This window comes from Anarhichas minor, unplaced genomic scaffold, assembly GCF_050575085.1.
Source record: "Anarhichas minor isolate MPS153535 unplaced genomic scaffold, ASM5057508v1 ptg000028l, whole genome shotgun sequence".
Taxonomy (NCBI): Eukaryota; Metazoa; Chordata; class Actinopteri; order Perciformes; family Anarhichadidae; genus Anarhichas; species Anarhichas minor.
This window is the reverse complement of record NW_027466474.1, coordinates 18,433,454-18,455,000: the sequence shown is the minus strand read 5'-3', so window position 1 is coordinate 18,455,000 and position 21,547 is coordinate 18,433,454. Positions and strand designations below refer to the sequence as shown.

At 44.2% G+C, this 21,547-nt stretch overlaps 1 protein-coding gene across 5 annotated transcripts in view; it reads right to left on the bottom strand.

Annotated features, from left to right (window-relative positions):
• Window positions 1-12,365, bottom strand: part of LOC142962451 (mitogen-activated protein kinase kinase kinase kinase 4-like) — a 60,307-nt gene extending 47,942 nt beyond the window's left edge. For all 5 annotated transcript variants that reach the window (XM_076102946.1, XM_076102948.1, XM_076102947.1 and 2 more), the window contains exons 1-2: window positions 12,206-12,365; window positions 11,231-11,296 (exon numbers count right to left, since the gene is read on the bottom strand). In XM_076102946.1, coding sequence (XP_075959061.1) covers window positions 11,231-11,296; window positions 12,206-12,262 — 123 coding nt within the window. In that variant the 5' untranslated portion in view covers window positions 12,263-12,365. The remainder of the gene's footprint in view (window positions 1-11,230; window positions 11,297-12,205) is intronic.
• Window positions 12,366-21,547: the final 9,182 nt, after the last annotated feature.

Below are 21,547 nucleotides of genomic sequence, written 5' to 3'. Positions count from 1 at the left end.
TGACTGTGATAAATCAGGAAGTGGCCTTCCTGTCCCTTCAGTCTGCTGGCTGTGCTGCCATGAGCTTCTTATTAACAGTATGCAGCGCTGACACATTCAAAGGGCTATCTGCTCTCCACCACCATTAATTGGAGGAAGCTTGTTCACTTTTTCACATGCTGAGAGTCAAACGCATACGCAGATAAATCCTGATACAAATGCCTTCTCCGTTTCAGTCTGTCGCTTGTTCTCTGACACACACACACACACACACACACACACACACACACACACACACACACACACACACACACACACACACACACACACACACACACACACACACACACACACACACACACACACACACACACAGAATAAGCGGGCACTACATTGTGTCAGTGAAAAGGTTACTATAATATATCCATACGTATGCTAATTCGATATGAGAGACATTTACAATGCACCGCAGAGAGCGAGGGGACAAATGAGAGAAACACTTTTACTGGATCTATCTGCGAGTCTCCATCCTCCCGTCTCACCACCTCTGTCTCTGTGTAACATTCTCTGTCTGTCTCTCTGCCTCATCTCCCTCTTCTGTCTGTCTGTCGGTGCCACAACAGAACAGTCCGTTACTGTATTTACACATGTGTACTTTGTGCTGGGGCGGACTGCATCAGCTCTCCTCACCAAACCGCATGTGGGAATGGAGCTATTTAAAGGCTTCATATCTGTATCTGTGTGTGTGCGTGTGTTCGCTAAAGAAACAATCCCTTTCTCCCCAGTCCATTCACATGGACCCTTCACTGGCTGGCACTACAGGGTCAAAAGAGATGGACTGGTTTGACATTATACTGAGTACAATGCTGCTAAAAGCTCAATGACAACTCATTCTGTCCCACTGTCATACGAGAGAACGGAGAAAATGTGGCCCCCTCTGTGTGTGTGTGTGTGTGTGTGTGTGTGTGTGTGTGTGCGTATTTGTACTGTACCTTAAAACAGATTAAGCTTGAATTGAAGACTTTATAGATTCAATCATCATGTTCATATGGTTAACAGGACTACAGCTGGACGGATCAATGAGCCAGACCAATATATTGGCTGATAGTAGCTTATTGTGAATATATTGGTATCGCTGTATATGTTTACAAGTTGCAAAACAGAAAAGCCAAAATGTAACTACGGTAATTTGAAACAATGCTGCAGTGACATTGTTTGTCCACACGAGTGAAAAGTTCCTTTTCTGACTATTAAACATCCCTCTAAATACATAATGAGATCACATCAGCTGGTTTTCTTTCCTATTTAACCATTTAACTGCCTTAGCTGCATTAACCGTGTCTGCTGTTGAATGTCCAATGATGACATGCATAACAGCTGAATGCTGCAGCTGAACTGGCTGACGGTTATCTGCGGGTTCCTCACAGCGTCCCCTCACACGTAGTCAATAGGATTCATACTGCATTCCAGGGGTTGTGTGTTGTTACATACAGCAAGACAAAGTGTCTGCTGGGAAAAAGCTCCACTGTCAACATAAGAACAGAAATGAGTGCAGCTTTAGGAGGCTGGAATACAAAAAAAGACGAGGGCATGTAGGAGGCATGCTGGAGCTAAAGAAAACTCCCGACATGCACTAAGTTGCATTATGGGAATTGTAGGATTGAGCAATTTCCGAGCTTCGCCCATACTATCGACTACCAGTCTGGATACCTCAGCTTCTGCTGCATTGATTTGTTTCTCTCCCAACTTCATGTAAGTGTAATATAATAGAGCTCCTGTACTTTTCATCTTAGTGTTGGCTTTTAGAAAGTAGAGTAAGAAGACAAGTCACTCCTATAGGCAGTAGACTCCCTCCTGCTCTGGGTCACACACAGCTCCAGACCTCATGGGGGGCTACTTTCCTCTCCTCTCTCTAATTTTCATCCGTCTCCCTCCCTCTTCCTTCCTCCCCTCCTCTCTGTCTCTCTGCCTTTCACCTCTGCCTTCCTTCCTTTTGCCCTCTCTCACTTTCCTCTCTCTTCCTCCCCCCCCCCCCTTGTCTCTATCCCCCTTGCTTTTTCTCCCACCTCGAACACACAGCTCTACAACTGGACACTATGTTGGAGGATGTTTCCTGTCTCTCTTCTTTTTTTTCTCCCTCAGCTCAAACCCCCACAATGTGTAACAGTGTAAGCTGAGCCCTCTATTTCTTAGGAAGAAGAAGAAACGGAATATGTCCATCACAATGAAACCGTCTTGTGTATCTTAGGTTGGCAAAGTGCTTTGTCTTCTCCAAAATGCAACCCTTCCAGTGGGTTCTTTTGTTTGCAACTGCAAGAAACAGTTGGTCTAAATCTGGGGATATTTTTTGATGCTTTGGTCAGCAGATCAGTCAGCATGAGTAGGATAAGAATGATGACATGTCGGTCACAGAAGAGGGAAGTGACGCTCTTGAAACCAGAAGGTTTTGAGGAAGTGTAAGTGATTCACTCGTGTTGTATTGCAGCTGTTTTTACAGGCGTGCAGTGTGCACAGTCGGGTTCACTGAGGCGACGCTGCAGAGCAAACTGGGATGGCTTCTAAAAAAGACAGAGCGGTTCTCAACTCATATATTTTATGATTTGTTTTCTACATGCTATAGACATGATTTAACAACACACGTCAGTCAAAACTAAATACTTTAATGAAGTTGCGGTGACTGTTATTAACAATTAAGTCCTGAAATTACTTCAGCTTCACTCGGAGCAGCACAATGCTACATTAGCAGTTATTGCAGCACTTAGCTTCAGTGGAGTTTGACTTTCTCACATTGTAATACACACACACACACACACACACACACACACACACACACACACACACACACACACACACACACACACACACACACACACACACACACACACACACACACACACACACACACACACGACTCTACAGCAGTGGCTTGCAAGGAAGGGAAGTTCCTTCTGCAAACAGGGAAACGCCCTGTTTCTGTGTGTGTGTGTGTGTGTGTGTGTGTGTGTGCAATGACTAGCTGGTGAGTGAGAGGAGCATGCACAGTGCTTGTGTACTCACGGTGAAGCAGTTCTAAGAATGTCCAATAAAGCAATGTTTATTTGACAAGTTTAGGAGCTGGAATTACTACTGTGTGTGTCGCTTTACAGCAGGGGTCTTCAACTAAAATTCCAAAAGGTCCAGATTGAGAAAATCTCCTCGAGCAAAGGTCCGAAACATTACAATAATATCTAACTTGCGCTATTTAGTGGCATATATATATATATATTAGGGCTGCACGATTATGGCCAAAATCATAATCGCGATTATTTTGATCAATATTGCGATCACGATTATTTATCACGATTATTCATTAATTTTAGGGTCTTTTTATTGCACTTTCACGTTTAAATGAACAAGAACACTGCTTCCACTTCCATTGTTGTGCTACATTCTGGCTAATGTACAAATCGTTGCATCAGACTGGTCCTTATCACAGTACATCTCGTAGAAGGAAAATATAAATAAAATAGTATCAACACTTTTTACGCAAAATTAAATCAACAGAGCACTCCTTTCACTTCCATGTTGTGCTACATTCCAGCTAATGTACACGTCTTTACATCAAAATAAAACTTATACGGTTCTTATTCACCTGAAGCAAAATATAAATAACAGTTTTACCCAAAATAAAGGGCTAACTAAAAATAAATGTGTGTTGCTCACAGTATTTATTGGACACATGTCTTTGGCCAAATGAAATGCGATTGCATCCGTTATTTGAGCGTGTCTTTGGGAGGTGGATGATACGCTGTTGCGCTGTGCAGGGTCGCTGTTATGGGTTTCTGGGTTGACGTTGGACATGGACGGAGATTCAGTGAGGTGACGTTAGCTTTGGCCTTAATGCATTCGTCGTACTGTGGTTTGTGGTGATTTTTCCGTTAGTTGTATTGCTATGCGGCGCAGACACAACTCGAACGCACTCTGTCATATGATTTGTTCTTGGTTAACATCACTTGGCCTAAATCCAAAAAACTTCCAGACACGGATGATGATCCTTTTCGACGGACTAGCTCCTCGCCTTCTGCTCCTGACATTTGATTTACCTTTCACACGACACCCGTGACCGTCTGTCTCTCTACTCTTCTACTAATACCGGAGTCTGCAGGGTGCGCGCATGACACCTCCCATCTCGTTCTCCCCCTGGTGGTCGGCTGACTGTTAGTTGAGGAAGCGCTTGATTTGATATGTAGCAGAGCACGCATTTTACACGTCAATATCGCAGACGATCATGCTCATTTAATCGTGGCAGCCAAAATCGTGATCGCGATTAAAATTCGATTAATTGTGCAGCCCTAATATATATATATATATATATTCAAGAAGTCTAGTAGTAGTAACGTCTCTGTGTAGTCAACAACTGTCAAATCAAATAAAGAAAGTACACATCAATTTTAAAACTGAGAATAATAATTGTTAAAATATAATTGAACTGGATGGATTATAAATAATACATAGAAATACATAAATAAATGTTCTTCTCATTTCAAGTAAAATAAGGGCTGGATTAAAGAATAACTGGCATCACAGAAAGCTTTTGAAAAATGTGCATCTTAAAATAAAGTAATTCATTTTAGAAAAATGTATTTCACTGAATAGCTTTAAATTCAGTTCATTCAGGTGTGAAGTGATGTCAATAAGAAAGCCACGATATTATATTTTTGTCATCTAAAAAGATAAATCAGTGAGCATGGACTCTGTCTGTGGATATTAACACTTGTTTCAGCTCTATTCTCTCTGGCAACATCATTGTTGGACAGTGAATTAACGTGTTAGGATTCTGATCATATTGGGCTCTTAGGTTTATTTTCTGTGTCTTCATTTCAGATGTGAGAGGGTACGTTTGCTCAAAAGAGTTGTGCTTTGCCTCGTAGTGAGCTTCATTTGCCGCTTTTATCAATATTTACGGTTTCTGGACATATGAGACATGCTGGTTTTAACTGCCTGTGGGAAGAATTAACATAGAAGAGTCTGTTCATTCATGCTTATAAATTCTGTTCTCTCTGAACACGTTTCTCTTTTTGGAGAACGTCTTGTGAGATAACTTCTCTGATCAGCACAATATTCCTGCTCTTCTTTCTATTTCCTCGTCTCTCCCCCGTGTGTCACGGTGTGTGTACAGCTCATCTCACTCGAATCAGGAAACGTGTCAGAATACCCATATTTGATTGGCTGAGCTGCATCACGTGATGTGATTTACAACTCATTGGTCGGCGCGTTTCCTGCACCGCTGAACAAGTGCCGTAACGGCTGAATAAGTTGCGCCGGTTAACGTATAGACTGGCTCTTTACTATGTAGATTTCAAAATTATCTATCGGTTTGAGATCCTGGGTCCGGATGCAACTGCGTCTGGGTCCGGCTCCGGACCGCGGTCCGCCAGTTGGGGACCCCTGCTTTACATGGATTCAAAGCCGCTCTTTGCTCTTTAGTTTGAGAGACACAAGCATCTGACTGTGCCTTCTTTTAAAACACGGGCAGGGTAAACTATCGGTAATTCATGAAAAAAAACAAAAAACGTTCTTGTTGGGCTGTTTACTCGCTTGTTCTATAAAATCCGGGACTCTCAGATCGTCAGGGATTTCTTTGTCCCGGGACCCCAGAGCTACTGCAGGCGTACTACCGCCATGTGACTACTACCGCACATAATGCACCCTTTAATACTAGTGTGCATCTGTGTGTGTGTGTGTGTTCTGCATCAGTTGGACACAAATGATTTTGCCCTTGTGTGCACACGTTAATGAAGCCAAAGAGAAACACAGTGAAATCTGCGCATGAGTATGACAGGAGAAGAGGGTGATTGGGTTTGTCTTGTCGGGGCCGAACCACTTCCCTTTTTGGCCGCAGCAACTTCTTTTCTGTGAACCTTTTTGGGGGACTGAGGAACTTTACCTGCATTTCAACTGCAGGAACCTGGATCCAGTTTTAGCTCTTGTCCTGAAAAATATCCCCGCTGCCATGGCACTGCTTTCCAGCCTGCCGAAAACTATATGGGTGGAGTTTGCAGCACTGAATGTCATGTACAGGTCAAAGCAGAGTTTCATTACCGCTACAAACTGTAGCACACAAGTAACTGGAAGTAAACTCTTGTAATAACCTCTCCTATTAGGGTCGGGCCTTTTTGTTTGGATTCGGAGAGTTCCCTGTACTCTGAATCCACACTTCTCCTTTCCGACATCTATTGAAACCATCGCTCGCGTACGACAGAGGACTCTGTGTCGCCTTGTTTCGTGCAAAAACGATGTCTCAATCTGCACGCTGGCTTCTGTTATTGCTTACATTTATACAACCATCTCAGATCTTAAGATGCAAAAACAAGTGCACCGAAGATTCTTTGAGTTCCTGAGCTATTTCGCCTCCTGGGGCAATGTGGCTGAAAAAAAGGCCTGATTCTTTTTTCCTCTTGCCCTCTCTGGTCTCCATCGGACTCTCTGTTTCTTCTAATTGTGGCCGCCAACCCCGCCTGCTGATCAGGACGCCGTTCCGCTGAGTTCAGATGATAATGAGGCTAATGGGGGCTCACTTTCCCACTGACACCGGGGTTTGGGCTCGCGTGATATCTGACTGCTAACCAGCAATTAGAGGATCAAAACACCAGTCACGGTCAAAATGTTGCAATCACTACAATCAACGATGCTATGCTACACATAGGCCAGCTTTAAGGCTTCAATGCAGAGCGGGACTAATTGAAGCAACATAACCCGAGTGGAACTACAAACCATTTCACCAAACAACAGCAGGGACTAGCACAGAACGGCACATCTCCCTCCTCCGCCTCTTCATCCTGTCGTGTTTTCCCAGCCGTGTCCTTACTTAAGCCCTGTTTTCGCAGATGGCGCGCAAGCTCCAGGCACGCACAAAGGCATCTATTCTCAACGCGCTGTTCGTTGCAGTATTCTCCAAAAAATCAGGGGCGTACAAAAAAAAAGTACTGTGAAGAGGCAAGAAGACAACGAGTAGATGAGTATAACCGACAAAAACGGCAACAACCGACATCCTCAATGCTGAGGAGGAACTGTAATCATCTGTGAACTCATATCTCATATTCATGGACTACGTTAGTGCCTTTATACAGGCCCTGTAAAGAAAGAAGTCAAGTATTACATACATTAGAAAGAAACCAAGGTTGAATATCCTGGAAAGAATTAGATTTGGCTGCAAAATATAAACTGAAATATACATTTTTAAGAAATCCCGCTTCAAAAACGGCCATTTGCAAAGCGCGTCGGGCAAAACAGATGAGTGGGGGGGGAAATGATATAGTTGATCGTAATTAAAAGCTGATAATATCAACCTTCTGTATGCCTTTGTCCGTTATACCACATGTACCGGCATCCAAACAGGAAGTCAGTGGTAGAGTAGTAAAGCCTGCCTCTTGCTTGATTTGATTGGCCGCCTTGGCCAAGTGTGACATTGACGAGCCTGGCGCTGAGAAGTTATGAATTTTGTAACTTTTATGCACGTCTAAAAACTGCTAGAAAAACATGAAGTGCGGCGCAAGAGAGGAGCTTTTGATCGGTCATTCAGAAGTTCTGAGGTGCACGGCAAGGCGCCGCAACCACTGGCACCACTTGGAAATGAGGCAGAGGCGTAATTTTCTGGCATGCGCACATCGCGCCGGCTTCACTACTGCGAGTACAAACTAGGGCTGGGCGGTATGACCAAAAATCCATATCACGGTATTTTGTAAGACTCTACCAGTTTCACGGTATATCACGGTATTTTTTTCCGCTTTAATGCAGTGGCGGGCTGTGCATTTTATACCTGGGCCTTCACTGCTGTCCTTCACGTGCTCGCCCACTGACCAATCACAGCACACTCTGCACCTCGCGGCAGAGCCTGTACATGGACACTGAGCGGCATGTAATGCTGACGTCATTATAGGACGGCCCGCCACTGGCTTAATGCATTAATTAATTAACGCCGTAAACTAACACAAGAACGGCCGGTCAACCGGCGGTGAACAGCTGTTTGTGTGGCGTGTCTTCCGTCACTTCCTGTTTCCTTCACCTCCGGTTTCCTTCACCTACTGGGTCCTAAATCCCTCCATGTATCAACGTACATTTATAACAAATACCACACATATTAGGTAATCAGCGTTGCATATGTGTCTGACCTAAATACCTTTTGTTGTTCAGTCTTTGTTCATCCTGCATCGCTCTTTTCTGTTCTTTAATGTAACGTTACTGGCGCAACAGAGCTGTTAGCTCCCATAAAGTTATAAAGTAAACCATGACTAGGATTCCCACTCAATACAGGTAAGACAACTAGCTCCGTCCGTAGCACTCTTAGCAGCGAACAATATATTTTGCTGCCTGTTGAAGAGCAACAGAAGTTGTTTCGGCTGTGCACTGGTATGACGATATGAATTCGGGAAATTGAAACCGGTATACCGGTTGAACCGGTATAATGTTGATCAGATGCCAATCCTCTTACCTGAGCCTGTTTCCTTTGACTAGTAACAAACAAAGATATAACACACAAACACTGCACAGTCGCTTGTGACTGCACACGTGTGGGTTTCGTGTAGCGTCGTCTTTAAAAATAAGTGTCACACATTTAGAAAAAACGTGGTGAAGCATGTTCACGATGTGACTTTAAAATATAAAGCATGAAAGATTCATCTCATACTGCTGTCTTTGCCTAGACATTTAAAAGACTATAAATCCCACAGTAGTTCAGTTTTCTGTTGACCTCATGCTGCTCTGCCCAGCTGTGGTCTCCCTAAACACTCACACAATACTGTACAGACATTTTCTCTTATCATGTTGTGATAGTGTCACTCCTGACCTTCCTCTCTCTCGTATTTTGTAACGTTCCTGTTCATGCCACATTACGACTGTAATGGAAATGCAACACAAATGTAAATAAACAGAGGAAAAGACCGGGATGCTTTGTCAGCATCTCCTGCACTCATGTCAATCCACAACTAAGTGTTTTCTTAAGGGACCATGTGTTTGTGTGTGTGTGTGTGTGTGTGTGTGTGTGTGTGTGTGTGTGTGTGTGTGTGTGTGTGTGTGTGTGTGTGTGTGTGGCACAAGTCATTGTTCTGAAGGCCCTATTCCTGTCCTGTTTCTGGGACTCGCTGTATGGCTGAAAACACACAGATACTTGGAAAGTTTCTGTATGTGGACGTGCAGAAACATACGCGCGTAGTCCATATTAAGGTCCAGTCGACTGCCCGTCGATTACACACTAGCATTACTACTCTGCCTATACGGCAGCAATTCCTACAGCAAGGGCTACTTTCCCGAAAGCAGTTGTACACAAAGGTGAGAAGTTTAAAAACCTCACAGAGAAACGGCGACAGACATAGGTCAAAAACCTCCATCTAAAGTCTGGAGGAGCAGAGAAAGCAAACAAGCCATTGGTTTGCAGACCGCCGTTTTGAAGCCTTGAGTTCGCCGCCGCCATCTTGGATTACGGCCGTCGCCATGTTGGTTTTATTAACCAATGAACGGAGGTTACCATCTTTGTAATGCGGAGGAGTGACATAGGGATGCCATACGGCGCTGGTAACAGCAGTGACCTGTCAATCAGTAAGCCCCGCCCTAAAGCATACACTCCTTTATGGTCTATTTGACTCTAAATGGACCATAATTTCCTAAATGAACATCATGCTGTATTGAAGAAGACTTGAAACTAGAGATTGAACCATAAACTCATGTTTACAATGTTTACTGAGGTAATAAATCAAGAGAGAAGTAGAGTCATTTTCTCATAGACTTCTATACAATCAGAGGAGTCGCCCCCTGCTGGTCAGTAGAGAGAATGAAAGTTTTGAGACACTTCCGCATCGGCTTCACTCGACACAACCGGAGGTTGCTGCCTGATCTTGACCTTAATCCGGATCAGAATCACTGCTGCAAGTCCCCATCAATAAAACGGTTCCATTCATCCGTATCAGGAGGTCTCTCCCTGTTTAAGCATCAATGAATGTGAGTCATAAATCTGTCATAAAATCTGTGATTTGTTTTTCAGCCCTGTGTAAAAGCAGCCTGTGTGAAGCCCGACACAGGCCGTACTGTCCTGTGCATCTCTTGCAACATTTCCTCTTTCAGGAAATCAAGTGGCAGAAGAGGCACACACTCACCTTCTGTCGCGCACACACACACACTCACACACACACACACACACACACACACACACACACACACACACACACACACACACACAGGTGAGAAGTGTTCGTAAACCCTAAACTTTTAACCTCAACCTCTATTCATACTCTTACCTTTTTAAGCTATATAACACACTGTTTTGGAGACCACCTTTCAGGGTTCTTTTTTGTTTTCTTATTGTAGTAGTTATTGTTGATATTAATATAGAGTAATGCGTGTCTAAAAGTGAGCTGAACCTGATCTGATTTTGCTGCGGGAAAAATAACAATATTTCTTGCACAACTTTATGCATCTTGCATAAGTAATTTTGGATTAAAGAAATTTGACATAACCTTTTTGTATAGACATGTCTATTTGTCTTTTCTTTGCAGGTGAGAATGCATATCTCTCTAAAGTAGTAAATTGTAGTTTCTTGACCACTTACAAAGGGTCTCAACTCTCATTCACACCAATCATCATTCCCCCAAAGAGATCTGTGTATTTAATGGTCAGAGCTGAAAGTGTTCCACATAGGTATGGTAACACACAGTTTGTGGTAATGCAGATGCACGTAAACATGATTTGCACAGAGGGCACAACCATCTGCACGGACTTAAATAAGCCTAAACACCTCCTGTAACCACAAACCACTCATACACAAACAGATATTGCGATAAGGAAGTGAGCCCCACCCAGGGACTTTAAAAGATGCTCTACATGCTGGTGTGTGTGTGTGTGTGTGTGTGTGTGTGTGTGTGTGTGTGTGTGTGTGTGTGTGTGTGTGTGTATGGGTGTGTGTTCTGTTTGTAAGAGCTGCCGGGATATTTCAGTCAACTGAGAATTGCTTATTTTTCCTCACAACTAACTGGAAGTAGTAAGTTTTACCAGAAGTGACGTGCCGGTTACTGTCATGTACTGTGTGTCTGCAGCTTGTGAGGCGTTTTTAAAAAAAAAAATACAAACAAGCCAATTTTTCATCATCTAACTCACCGCTATGCAAACCAAGGTTTAAATGGAAACAAGACAACACATGTGTGTATCAGTGTCACAGTTTGCGGCAGTGTTTATGTTCTTCCAATGCATGCAACAAACTCCTGAACACCATGCGAGTGCTCACCTTGTACACCTGACCGTAGGTTCCATTGCCAACCACCTCCACCAACTCAAAGATACCTGCCGGATCCTGTAAAAACAAATACAAATGGGGTCACGATAAAGCACGATAAGCATCAGGTACGATGCATAAAAAATATAGAAAATGGTACATTTCAACAAAGTCATACTGCAACAGGTTCATGCTAAGCTAAGCTACGATTAACAGCTTTATATACGCGGTACTATGGGCGAATGGAGAAGAACAATGCAGGGTTGTACTGGCATTTAAGGAAGTGGGACTGTACACGGGGATAACATTGTGAGCGACAAGGAATGAGAGGATGACTTGAAAATCACTGACATTTTCATTTTATAGGTTTTGGCTTCACTGACTTGAGAAATATTATCAGCTTAAGATATTTGAAATCACATTACATGACTATAAACACACTTGAGCATTACAGGGACACTGACATTTCCTAAAGGGATACTGATATTGATACTGAGACAAAGACATGTCCATAAACTAGCATAAAAACACCATAACTAGCTATAAAGTATTAGAATTATGTGAACTGGGATAGAATAATGATGTGCCACTAACTAGAGCGCTTTTTTCTCCTAGTTTTTCTGTCAATGAACAAAGGCAGAACGTTTTCTTAGTGGGCTGTCACTTGTTGCAGCCAAACAACAGTCCTGTGAGTGAAACGCTAGCTAGTAAAGTTACAACACAGCAAACAGGACACGGTGCACATAGTAACGTTACGTTACTCCCTACACATGCACGCTACACAGCGAGGTTTGGACACGAGGAAACTTTAAAGTACATAAAGCGAGAGCCGACCGTTAGACCAGGGGAGACTCAAATACGCTGCTCAAGTTGAGCTGTTGCTTGAAACTATCATTACCGTTAGGTGTCCAGCAACACCCACCGCATCCTGCAATGTTTACTCAAAAAACGTTTCATTAAAAAGCAAGACAACATTTTCAAACGTACCCTTAAAGAAGCGAGGTCTATGCTGTCCAAACTTCGAGTGGTATTTTCTCTCGACATTGCTGTCAGCGACTTTTGTCAGCGAGCTGGTATTTGTGTACAAGACATGGACGGTCTCTCCCCGACAAAACTAACTAACGGGTTTTCTTCTGGTCGGGTTCATTCTGAAGTTTAGCTGGCAGCGACAAAGCTAGTCAGCGTCAAACATACCATTTCCGGACACACCTTTCAAAATAATTGCCTTCAGCGGACCTGTAAACTCTTGTAGAATGTACGTTTTAAGTTCTGCATTGATGAAACAGAAATGATCAGAATATTTAGTAGAAAGTCAGACATTTTATCAGACCATGTTTAACGTCTGTAAATGTGATTCATAAAAATCGAAATCCACGTGTGTTTGGAGTTGTTTGCGTTTGGCTTTTTGACCTTTACTGCTCTTTTCACCACATACATAACAGACATTAGTGCTTTGTTGTTGTTGTTATTATTTTTACTCTGCCTCAGGCCTAAACCTTACACTGACGTTGCAATGCTTAATTGTGAAAACGTCCGGTCTCTGACTGCATTAACCTCGTTTCACTTGACGTTTTGCTCCTGGGAAGGGATTCTTTTTTCTTAAAGCGACTCGGATAACTCAACCAGTCCACACACAACGACAGAAAGAACAACAAGGCATTAACAACTGTATAATAATTGCTTATACGGTACATATGCCGCTGACTGAAAATAATAAACGTTACCTTACAAAATCTCTCCACGTGTATCTCCGTGTGTCCGTGTTCATGCGCGCGAGTGTTTGTTTTTGTGGGGAAAAGTTCACAGTCCTCGAGTTATTCTCAGAGAATGCCACAATCATCAATATTCACTTTGCAAATACCTTTTGAAAGTGACTGTTAAGTTAAAAAAATTAAGTTAATAAATTATTATACAGTACTAAAGCTAACTGAAAGAAAAAGTACTCTCATACACACATGCACTATCTGTACACAGACTGTGACAACACATTGACATTCAACCCTTTCTTGACGTTTTACAGGTGCTTGTCTCATTCCAGTATCACCTTATACTGTTTCAGGCCCACGTGCATTTTTACTGCATACCCTTTTCATCTTGATTAGATTCAGCTGCTAATTTTTCTGTTGAACCTTTTCAACATAACATCTTGGAAACATCTGCTTAACCCAGTAAATACAGTTTCGAGCTGTAGCCTCTTTGAGCTCTTTGCAACATATATTTTGATCTGATAGAACTGGATAGAACAGTGCTAGCCTCATTGATAACATTAATTATTGCTGGATTCCATTTATGTAACCCACCCATACTCTAAGCAAGAAGTGGACGATACCATCGTGACGTCACCCATTGATTTATGAAGTCCTCGAGTCGCCATGTTGTTTTTTTCGCAACCGATGAACGGAGGTTACCATATTTGGAATGCGGAGGAGTGACGTAGACGCCGAATACGGCTCTGGTAGCTGCAGCAACCTGTCAATCACAGTAAGCCCGCCCTAAAGCATACTCCTCTTTATGCTCTATTTGACTCTAAATGGACCATAATTTCCTAAATGAACATCATGCTGTATTGAAAAATACTTGAAACTAGAGATTGAGACCATAAACTAATGTTTACAATGTTTACTGAGGGAATAAATCAAGTGAGAAGTAGAGTCATTTTCTCATAGACTTCCATACAATCAGACTTCTTTTTGCAAACAAAGGAGTCGCCCCCTGCTGGTCAGTAGAATGACAGTTTTGAGACACTTCCGCATCGGCTTCACTCGACACAACCGGAGGTTGCCCCCTGATCTTGACCTTAATGCAGATCAGAATCACTGCTGCAAGTCCCCATCAATAAAACTGTTTCATTCATCCGTATCAGGAGGTCTCTCCTTGTTTGAGCATCAATGAATGTGAGTCATCGGATAAAATTCGTGATTTTTTTTCAAGCTTTCGCATCGGCTTCACTTGGCAGAACCGGAGGTTACCGCCCCGTTGTCACCTCCAGGCTCATAGTAGGCCTACTGAACTTGCTGGATCTTTAACGTCATTATTACACCTGTGCTTTTCCTACTGTGGAAAAGGTCTATCGTGTAAAATCTAGCTCTGAATCCAACTGAATCCAACAAAGTAAAATAACGGAAATCAGAGAACGTGACAAGATAGCGAAACATCTTTCCATGTAGCAAATGTGTGATTTATTCTGTGCGAAATGACAATACCTGGCCCAAAATGTCCTGATGCAGGCATATTTAAGTTTAAAGTTTAATGACAGTGTGGAGGCCTCACATGTGAGTTAAGATACAAGATGGCATGGTTTCCCAGTAAGTAACCCACACCATATGTGTTACATTTGAGCAACTTTACTCGGTGGCTTCTTACCCCAACAACCGTCACGAATAAAATGTTTTTGCGTGACCAATGTGTTAAAAGTATGAACTGACCCATTGCTCACACCATATGTGTTACATTTGAAACCTGATGTAACATTAGTTAACGTTAGCTAAATAAGTAACATTAGCTAAATAAGCTAATGAACCTGCCCTGCCAATTCAAGTAAAATGAACACAACCTCCATGACTTACACATTTATTTTTTATCCATAACTAAATTACTTAAACATTGGTATACTGGGTGACAAAAAGAACATAGGTTCTGCAATTTGGTCTTGAGAGGGGGATTTTGCAGTAGTATTAGCTAGCTAATGTCACTGTTAGCTGTTTTGTGTTGTGTAACTTAAGGACATCTAAGTTATCTAGTAGCCTATGTAACCCTAAACGTAACCCAAACACACCGTCATTTAATACCAACCTCGACGGATGTGTGCTCTTTTTTTTTCCTGCCAAAAATTGTGATGAAAGTTAGTAAAAAAAAACATAACATTTAATGTGAGAAAACAATGTTTCATATTAGCAATATACCTGTTTCTTAATTAAACTTACTTTATATGTCTCTCTCACTTTAAATGCATCCTGTAAGGTCACACATTTCACTGCAAAAATATGCTACTAGACAAATATAAATGTCACTTTCACCTCGCATTGTAACACTTCTGCCCACACAATAGCTCTTCTTTTTTTTAGCTTTACCTATGTATTTATGTTCTCAAGTGTAACATATATAAAAGAGATGGAGCTTGACATTCCGGTCTCCTGACCGAGCCAGTGAGTCACAGTCAGCATGGTGAAATGAGGGTCATTATGTGGTAGGACACAGCCACTGTGTGTGTGTGTGTGTGTGTGTGTGTGTGTGCATGTGTGTGTGTGTGTGTGAATGCGGGAGAATGAGAGAACGATAGCAAGTGACTCTCTTGCACCCTCTGCATGTTTGTTTGTGTGTGTAAGTGAATGTGACGAATTAAGAGTGGGGGGGGCTGTGAGCGTGTAGTGTGTGTGAGAGAGTGTGTTTGTGTCGCAGTGAAGAATGGTCTCTCTGTGGTCTCACACAGTGGCCCTGTTCACATCAGGGTCAGCTGCCTACACACACACACACACACACTCATTTTCGGATCCGTATCCAACCTAAACAAGACAACATTCTGAGAAACAATTGAATAAGGAAATTCCAGAGTGATAGAGGCTACTTGTCTGTTTTTTTCTTTCTGGGTACTTGCAAACATACGAGGTATTCCGAGGAAGTTGACGTTTCACTTATCTCAAGCATTTCCTGAGGGCGCTCACATATTCATGCACGCACACACACACACATACATGCAGGAATAAACATGTATAGGTGACAGCAGTGCCAGATATCAGTGTCAGTTCCTCAGAATCAAAGAGATTCTTATTTTGCTAGGCGAGGCAACCTTCACTTTATTCTTCAGTCTGTATAGTCTGTGTAACTTATAGAATAGTTAATTTAAAAATAATGTTAAACAAAAAACAGTAAATGTCATATTCAAGGCATTAAAAGGCACTAAGAAGACCAGTTCACAGCATGCAACAAGAACACATGCAATCAATAGGTGGCAGTCCTCCCTGAAAGACGACAGCAAAAAGAAAAGTTACATAAAAACCAAAGGTCTGAGAGACCGAAGAGAACTCAGATCATCAGGAACACAATTACTAAAAGGGCAGCTTGATCCGGGATGCCAAGGTGGATCCAGGTCTCTGTTAGGATGGGGGACAAGTGTCTCAGATGTGAGAACTGTCTCCCGTTGCTGGGTTTGCCTAAAGTCTTATTTCATCCATCTTATTTTCCTGTTGAGATGAGAGCTGATGAGAGTTTTCTGTCACATAGGCCATGTGTGCTCCAGTAATAGGTGACAAGACAAATTAAAACAAAAATGTTGCGAAGTCCACGGGAGCTGCCGGTCGCCGCATCTTCAAGGATTCAAGGTTCAAGGATTCTTTATTGTAATTATGCAACACAGGGATGCACAACGAAATGCAGTTGTAGCCCATGTGTCATGTTTTTACACGATTAAAACAACAAAACAAAAACAGTAGTGCATTCCTGTAGTGCATTTTACATCAGGAGGAATGTAAGCAGCTGCAACAAAAACATGTTCTCGGCAATATGGCCAAAATCTTCACATTCAAAATGTGACATCGGGTAAACATTGTCCCTCAACATTGACTGTGTTTGAGCACCAAGTATCATTGATGTAAACACAGAGTCCGCCGCCTCTTGTCCCACCGGAGTTCTGCGCTCAGTCCTGCGGTCCTCCCGTCAAGTGCAGCTTAATCTGGAGCCAGGTTTCTGTAAAGATGTGGGCACAACAGTCACCTGTGCCTGTGTTAGCCTGAATTGTTCTGCTACTGGATATTAGCCACCAGCAGATTTGGCAGTGGAGTAGCCTTAATAATAATAATAATAATAATACATTTTATTTATATAGCGCTTTAAAAGGCACTCAAAGACACTTTACATGTTAAAAACAGAAACAATAGAAGCATTTATAATAAGAACAAAATATACGACATAACAGTAAGAAAAAAAAAAAAAATAAAATAAACATGAAAAGAAAGAAAGAAAACATACATGACTGACTTTAGAGGTTAAAAGCAGATTTGAATAGGTGAGTTTTAAGTGCAGTTTTGAAAGTGGCGAGTGACGAAGAATGTCTGAGGTGTTGGGGCAGGGAGTTCCAGAGGGAGGGGGCAGCAACGGACAAGGCCCTGTCCCCCCAGGTCCGATGATTGGACAGAGTAGGGGGGGTAAGGAGGTTGGCGTCGGCAGATCTGAGGTTGCGGTTGGGAGTGTGATGGTACAGGAGGTCCGAAAGGTATGAAGGGGCAAGGTTGTGGAGGGCTTTGTAAGTGATGAGGAGGATCTTGAACTGGATTCTTTGCTGTATGGGGTGGAGTGGAGGTTTTGAAGGACTGGGGTGATGTGGTCTCTGGTGCGGGAGTGGGAGAGCAGACGGGCAGCTGAGTTCTGGATGTATTGTAGTTTATTGATGATTTTGGTGGGTGAGCCGTACAGGATGCTGTTGCAGTAGTCCAGTCGAGAGGTGATGAAGGCGTGGATGAGTGTTTCAGCGGCTGCGGAGGAGAGGGAGGGACGGAGACGGCCGATGTTTTTGAGATGAAAGAATGCGGTTTTTGTGATGTAATTGACGTGGCGTTCATATGAGAGAGTTTGATCGAAAATGATCCCGAGGTTACGGACATGTGTGGAGGCAGGAACAGTGATGCCATCGATGCAGAGGGAGAAGTTGTGGTGGGAATTGTTTAATGATTTGGGGCCGATGATGAGGACTTCAGATTTGTCGGTGTTGAGTTTGAGGAAGTTTGCTTGCATCCAGGTTTTTATATCTGTGAGGCAGTTGGTGATGGTGGAGTGGATGGTGGGGGTGATGGATTTGGTGGAGATGTAGAGCTGGGTGTCGTCAGCGTAGCAGTGGTACTGGAGACCATGGTGGCGTATGATGTCACCAAGGGGGAGCAGGTAGAGGATGCAGAGGAGGGGACCGAGTACTGAACCTTGGGGGACACCTTGAGAGACTGGGGCTGTGTCAGACTTGAATTTGTTGATGCTGATGAACTGTTCACGGTCGGAGAGGTATGATTTAAACCAGGAGAGGGCTGTGCCAGTGATGTGGAGGGAGGACTCGAGACGTGAAAGGACGATGGAGTGGTTGATGGTGTCGAAGGCTGCGCTGAGGTCGAGCAGTATCAGGATGTTGAGGGAGTATTCATCAGAGGAGAGGAGGAGGTCGTTGGTGACTTTGATGAGGGCAGTTTCTGTGCTGTGATGAGATCTGAATCCGGATTGAAATGGTTCATACAGTTGGTTTGAATCCAGGTGAGTTTTCAGTTGATGGGCAACAATGCGTTCCAGTATTTTAGACAGAAAAGGGAGATTGGAGATGGGTCTGTAATTGTTGTGAATGTCGGGGTCAAGGCCAGGTTTTTTGGGGATGGGTGTGACTGAGGCGAGTTTGAGGGCGGGAGGGACGGAGCCAGTAGACAGGGAGGAGTTGATGACAGAGAGGAGGTGCGGGCGGAGGGCCGGGAGACAGGCCATAACTAAAGTGGAAGGGATAGGGTCGAGGTCACAGGTCGGAGTCTTCATGCCAGAGAGTGATTTATTGAGATCCGAGGGGGAGATGAGAGAGAATCGGAAGAGTGACCGGTCAGTTAGTGGAGGATTTGCAGATACAGGGTTGGACAAAGCGGGGCTGGAAGTGACCAGTTGGTTGTAGATGGTATCGATTTTAGCTTTGTAGAACGTCAGAAAGGAGTTGCATTTCTCTGCTGTGGAGGAGTGGGAGAGATTGTCTATAGGTTTGAGGAGTTTGTTTATTGTGGAGAAGAGGACCTTGGAGTTGGTGGAACCAGAGCGGATGATGCCAGAGTAGTAGGTGGAGCGAGCAGAGTTTAGAGCCAGTTTGTATTGCTGTACTGTATGTGTTCCTTGTACGCCAGGGTGTGAACTGTGAGGCCAGTTTTTTTGGAGAGTCGCTCTAGTCTGCGTTTCCGGGATTTCATGAGGCGGAGTTCAGGGGTGAATCAGGGAGCAGTGTGGGTGAATGAGACAGTTCTGGTTTTGAGAGGGGCAAGCTGATCAAGGCAGGAGGATAGTGTGTTATTGTAGAGGTTGACCAGGTCTGAGGGGGAGGGGCTAAGGGAGGGGGAGAGTGTGGATTTAAGCAGGTCCAGAAATTCAGTGGCAGTGTTACAGTCTGAGGAGTCGATGTGGATGTTGAAATCACCAAGCAACAGGATGGAAGGTGAGACGGAGCAGAGCTGGGTGAGGAATTCTGATAGGTCAGAGAGGAAGGCAGGGTTGGGTTTGGGGGGGCGGTAGATAATTGCAATGACCAGGGGTTTAGGACCAGAGAGTTTGAATGTGAGCTGTTCAAATGAGGGTGGACTGTCGATGTTAGTCAGTCTGGTCTTGATATGTTGGCGGTGAAGAGCGGCAATTCCTCCACCGCGGCCATCAGGGCGTGGTTTATCCAGGTAATGATATCCAGTTGGGGTGGTTTGATTGAGTGCGTAGTAATCCAGGTGTTTTTGCCAAGTTTCAGTGAGACAGAGGATATCAAGGTTGTTGTCAGTGATGAATTCATTGATGATTGGGCCTTTGTTGCTTAGTGACCGAGTGTTGAACAGAGCAAGCTTCATGGAGAGGTGGCAGCGTAGAAGAAGAAGGGGCGTGTGTGTGTGTGTGTGTGTGTGGAAAGTAAATAGTCAGTCATGTGGACAAGAGTGTACAGCATGCTGTAAATTAGCCGCTAGCAGGCGGCTAATTAACCCAGCTTGTTAAAATGAATACCATCGTTCTTAAAAGAGGAAGAGCGGTCCCAAAACAGGTTAAAATTGTCAATGAAGCTCACGTTGTTGGTCCTGCAGGCGGCCTGGAGCCAAGTGTGGAGGCTGAGGACTCTGCTGAACCGCTGTGATCCACGGCCGAGTGTTGGAGTTGGACCACTGATAAAAGCAGACAGTCCACAGCTGTTTAAAAAGTGTAGAAGATTTTTAAAATCAATCTTGGTCAACTCAGACTGGTGGAGGGCTGTATCGTTGATTCCCACATGAACGATAATTCGCCGAATGGTAGACGGGAGGGCGTGCAGCAGGCCAGGCAGTTTCAGCAGGATGTCGTGAGCCGTTGCTCCGGGGAAACAGTGTGTGGTCGCGTTGAAGAAACGGGTATTCCTGATTATTGAGTCCCCGACTATCAGTGTCGTCGGGGCGAAGAGGGGACGAGGCGACAACACTGCGCGTGTAATACGCGTGGGTGGAGGAGAGGATTTAACCAGTGGTGGCGGAGTGGACGAGCAAGGACTGAGAGAACGGGGGACCGAAGCTCGCCGCGGTGCTGGAGTAAAGCACGGTATGGAGCGGCGAGTCCTGGGGCGAGAGGAGGGCTCAGGAATGACTGGCGTAGGGATGTCGGGGGAGCCGGGGCTGTGGGTCCCTTGAGGCGGCAGCTGGGATGGTGTAGGAAGCTGGGAGTCCCTAGCCAGAGGAGGGAAGTCGTGTAGGGCAAGGGTGTCATATTTATTCTTCAGCTGGACATCGAAGTTATGGGGTGTAGGAGAGGGAAGTCTCCCTATCCGGCTGCTGCGAGCACAGACCAGGGCTTTAGGCTTAGCTCCGAGCCGTAGCCAAGAAGCCTCAGGAGCTGTGACCGGAGGAGGGGCCGCGGCAGCAGGACTGGAAGCGATGGAATCATGCACACGGTCGCTGGCTGTGTCGGTTTGTGCTGGACCGAAGATGATGGTGTCCATGTGGTTCTCGGCATCCTGGATCCTGTAGAGCGTGGATATTCTTCCTTCCAGCTCTGTGATTTTATCAACCAGGCGGGCGCAGCTGACACAGTCAGATGGAGAGGTGGGTGAAGCCATAGCAGATCTGGTGGACAATTGTGCTCCAGCCCGTAGTCCACAGCCTTGTCCAGGTATTAGCAAAGGTGGAAGCTGATTCACAGACGGTTCCGTTTTCAGTTTGACGTGTGTAGACACTCTATATCTGTGGTCTCCGTAGCGTTAGCTAGCTTCAGAGCCCAGGGCTAACAAACAAGCCAGTAGTAGCCCAGCAGGCTAAGCGGTCTGGGGAACGCAAAAACCTAAGAGGTCTAGTACGTGTTGGCTGACATCGTACTTCTAGTTCAATTCACACAGAATTGAACTAGAATCCTAGCTGGGTTAATTTAGCTTCCATCTCGACTCTCCTCCCTCTCAACTCCGCCTTTAGTGGCGTTTGGTCTGGCAGGTCTGGGTGGTCGGCCTTGGGCGGTGATGGTCTCGAGGACCGCTCCCCACAAATGAATCCGATCCCCACGCTTCCTTCTTCGATGTTGATGAGTATATCTGTCATATGCCATAAGCGCTCCAGAAATAGAAACCAAACGTGTTCAAATTTAGGAAATAAATGTAACTAAATGCATGTGAGC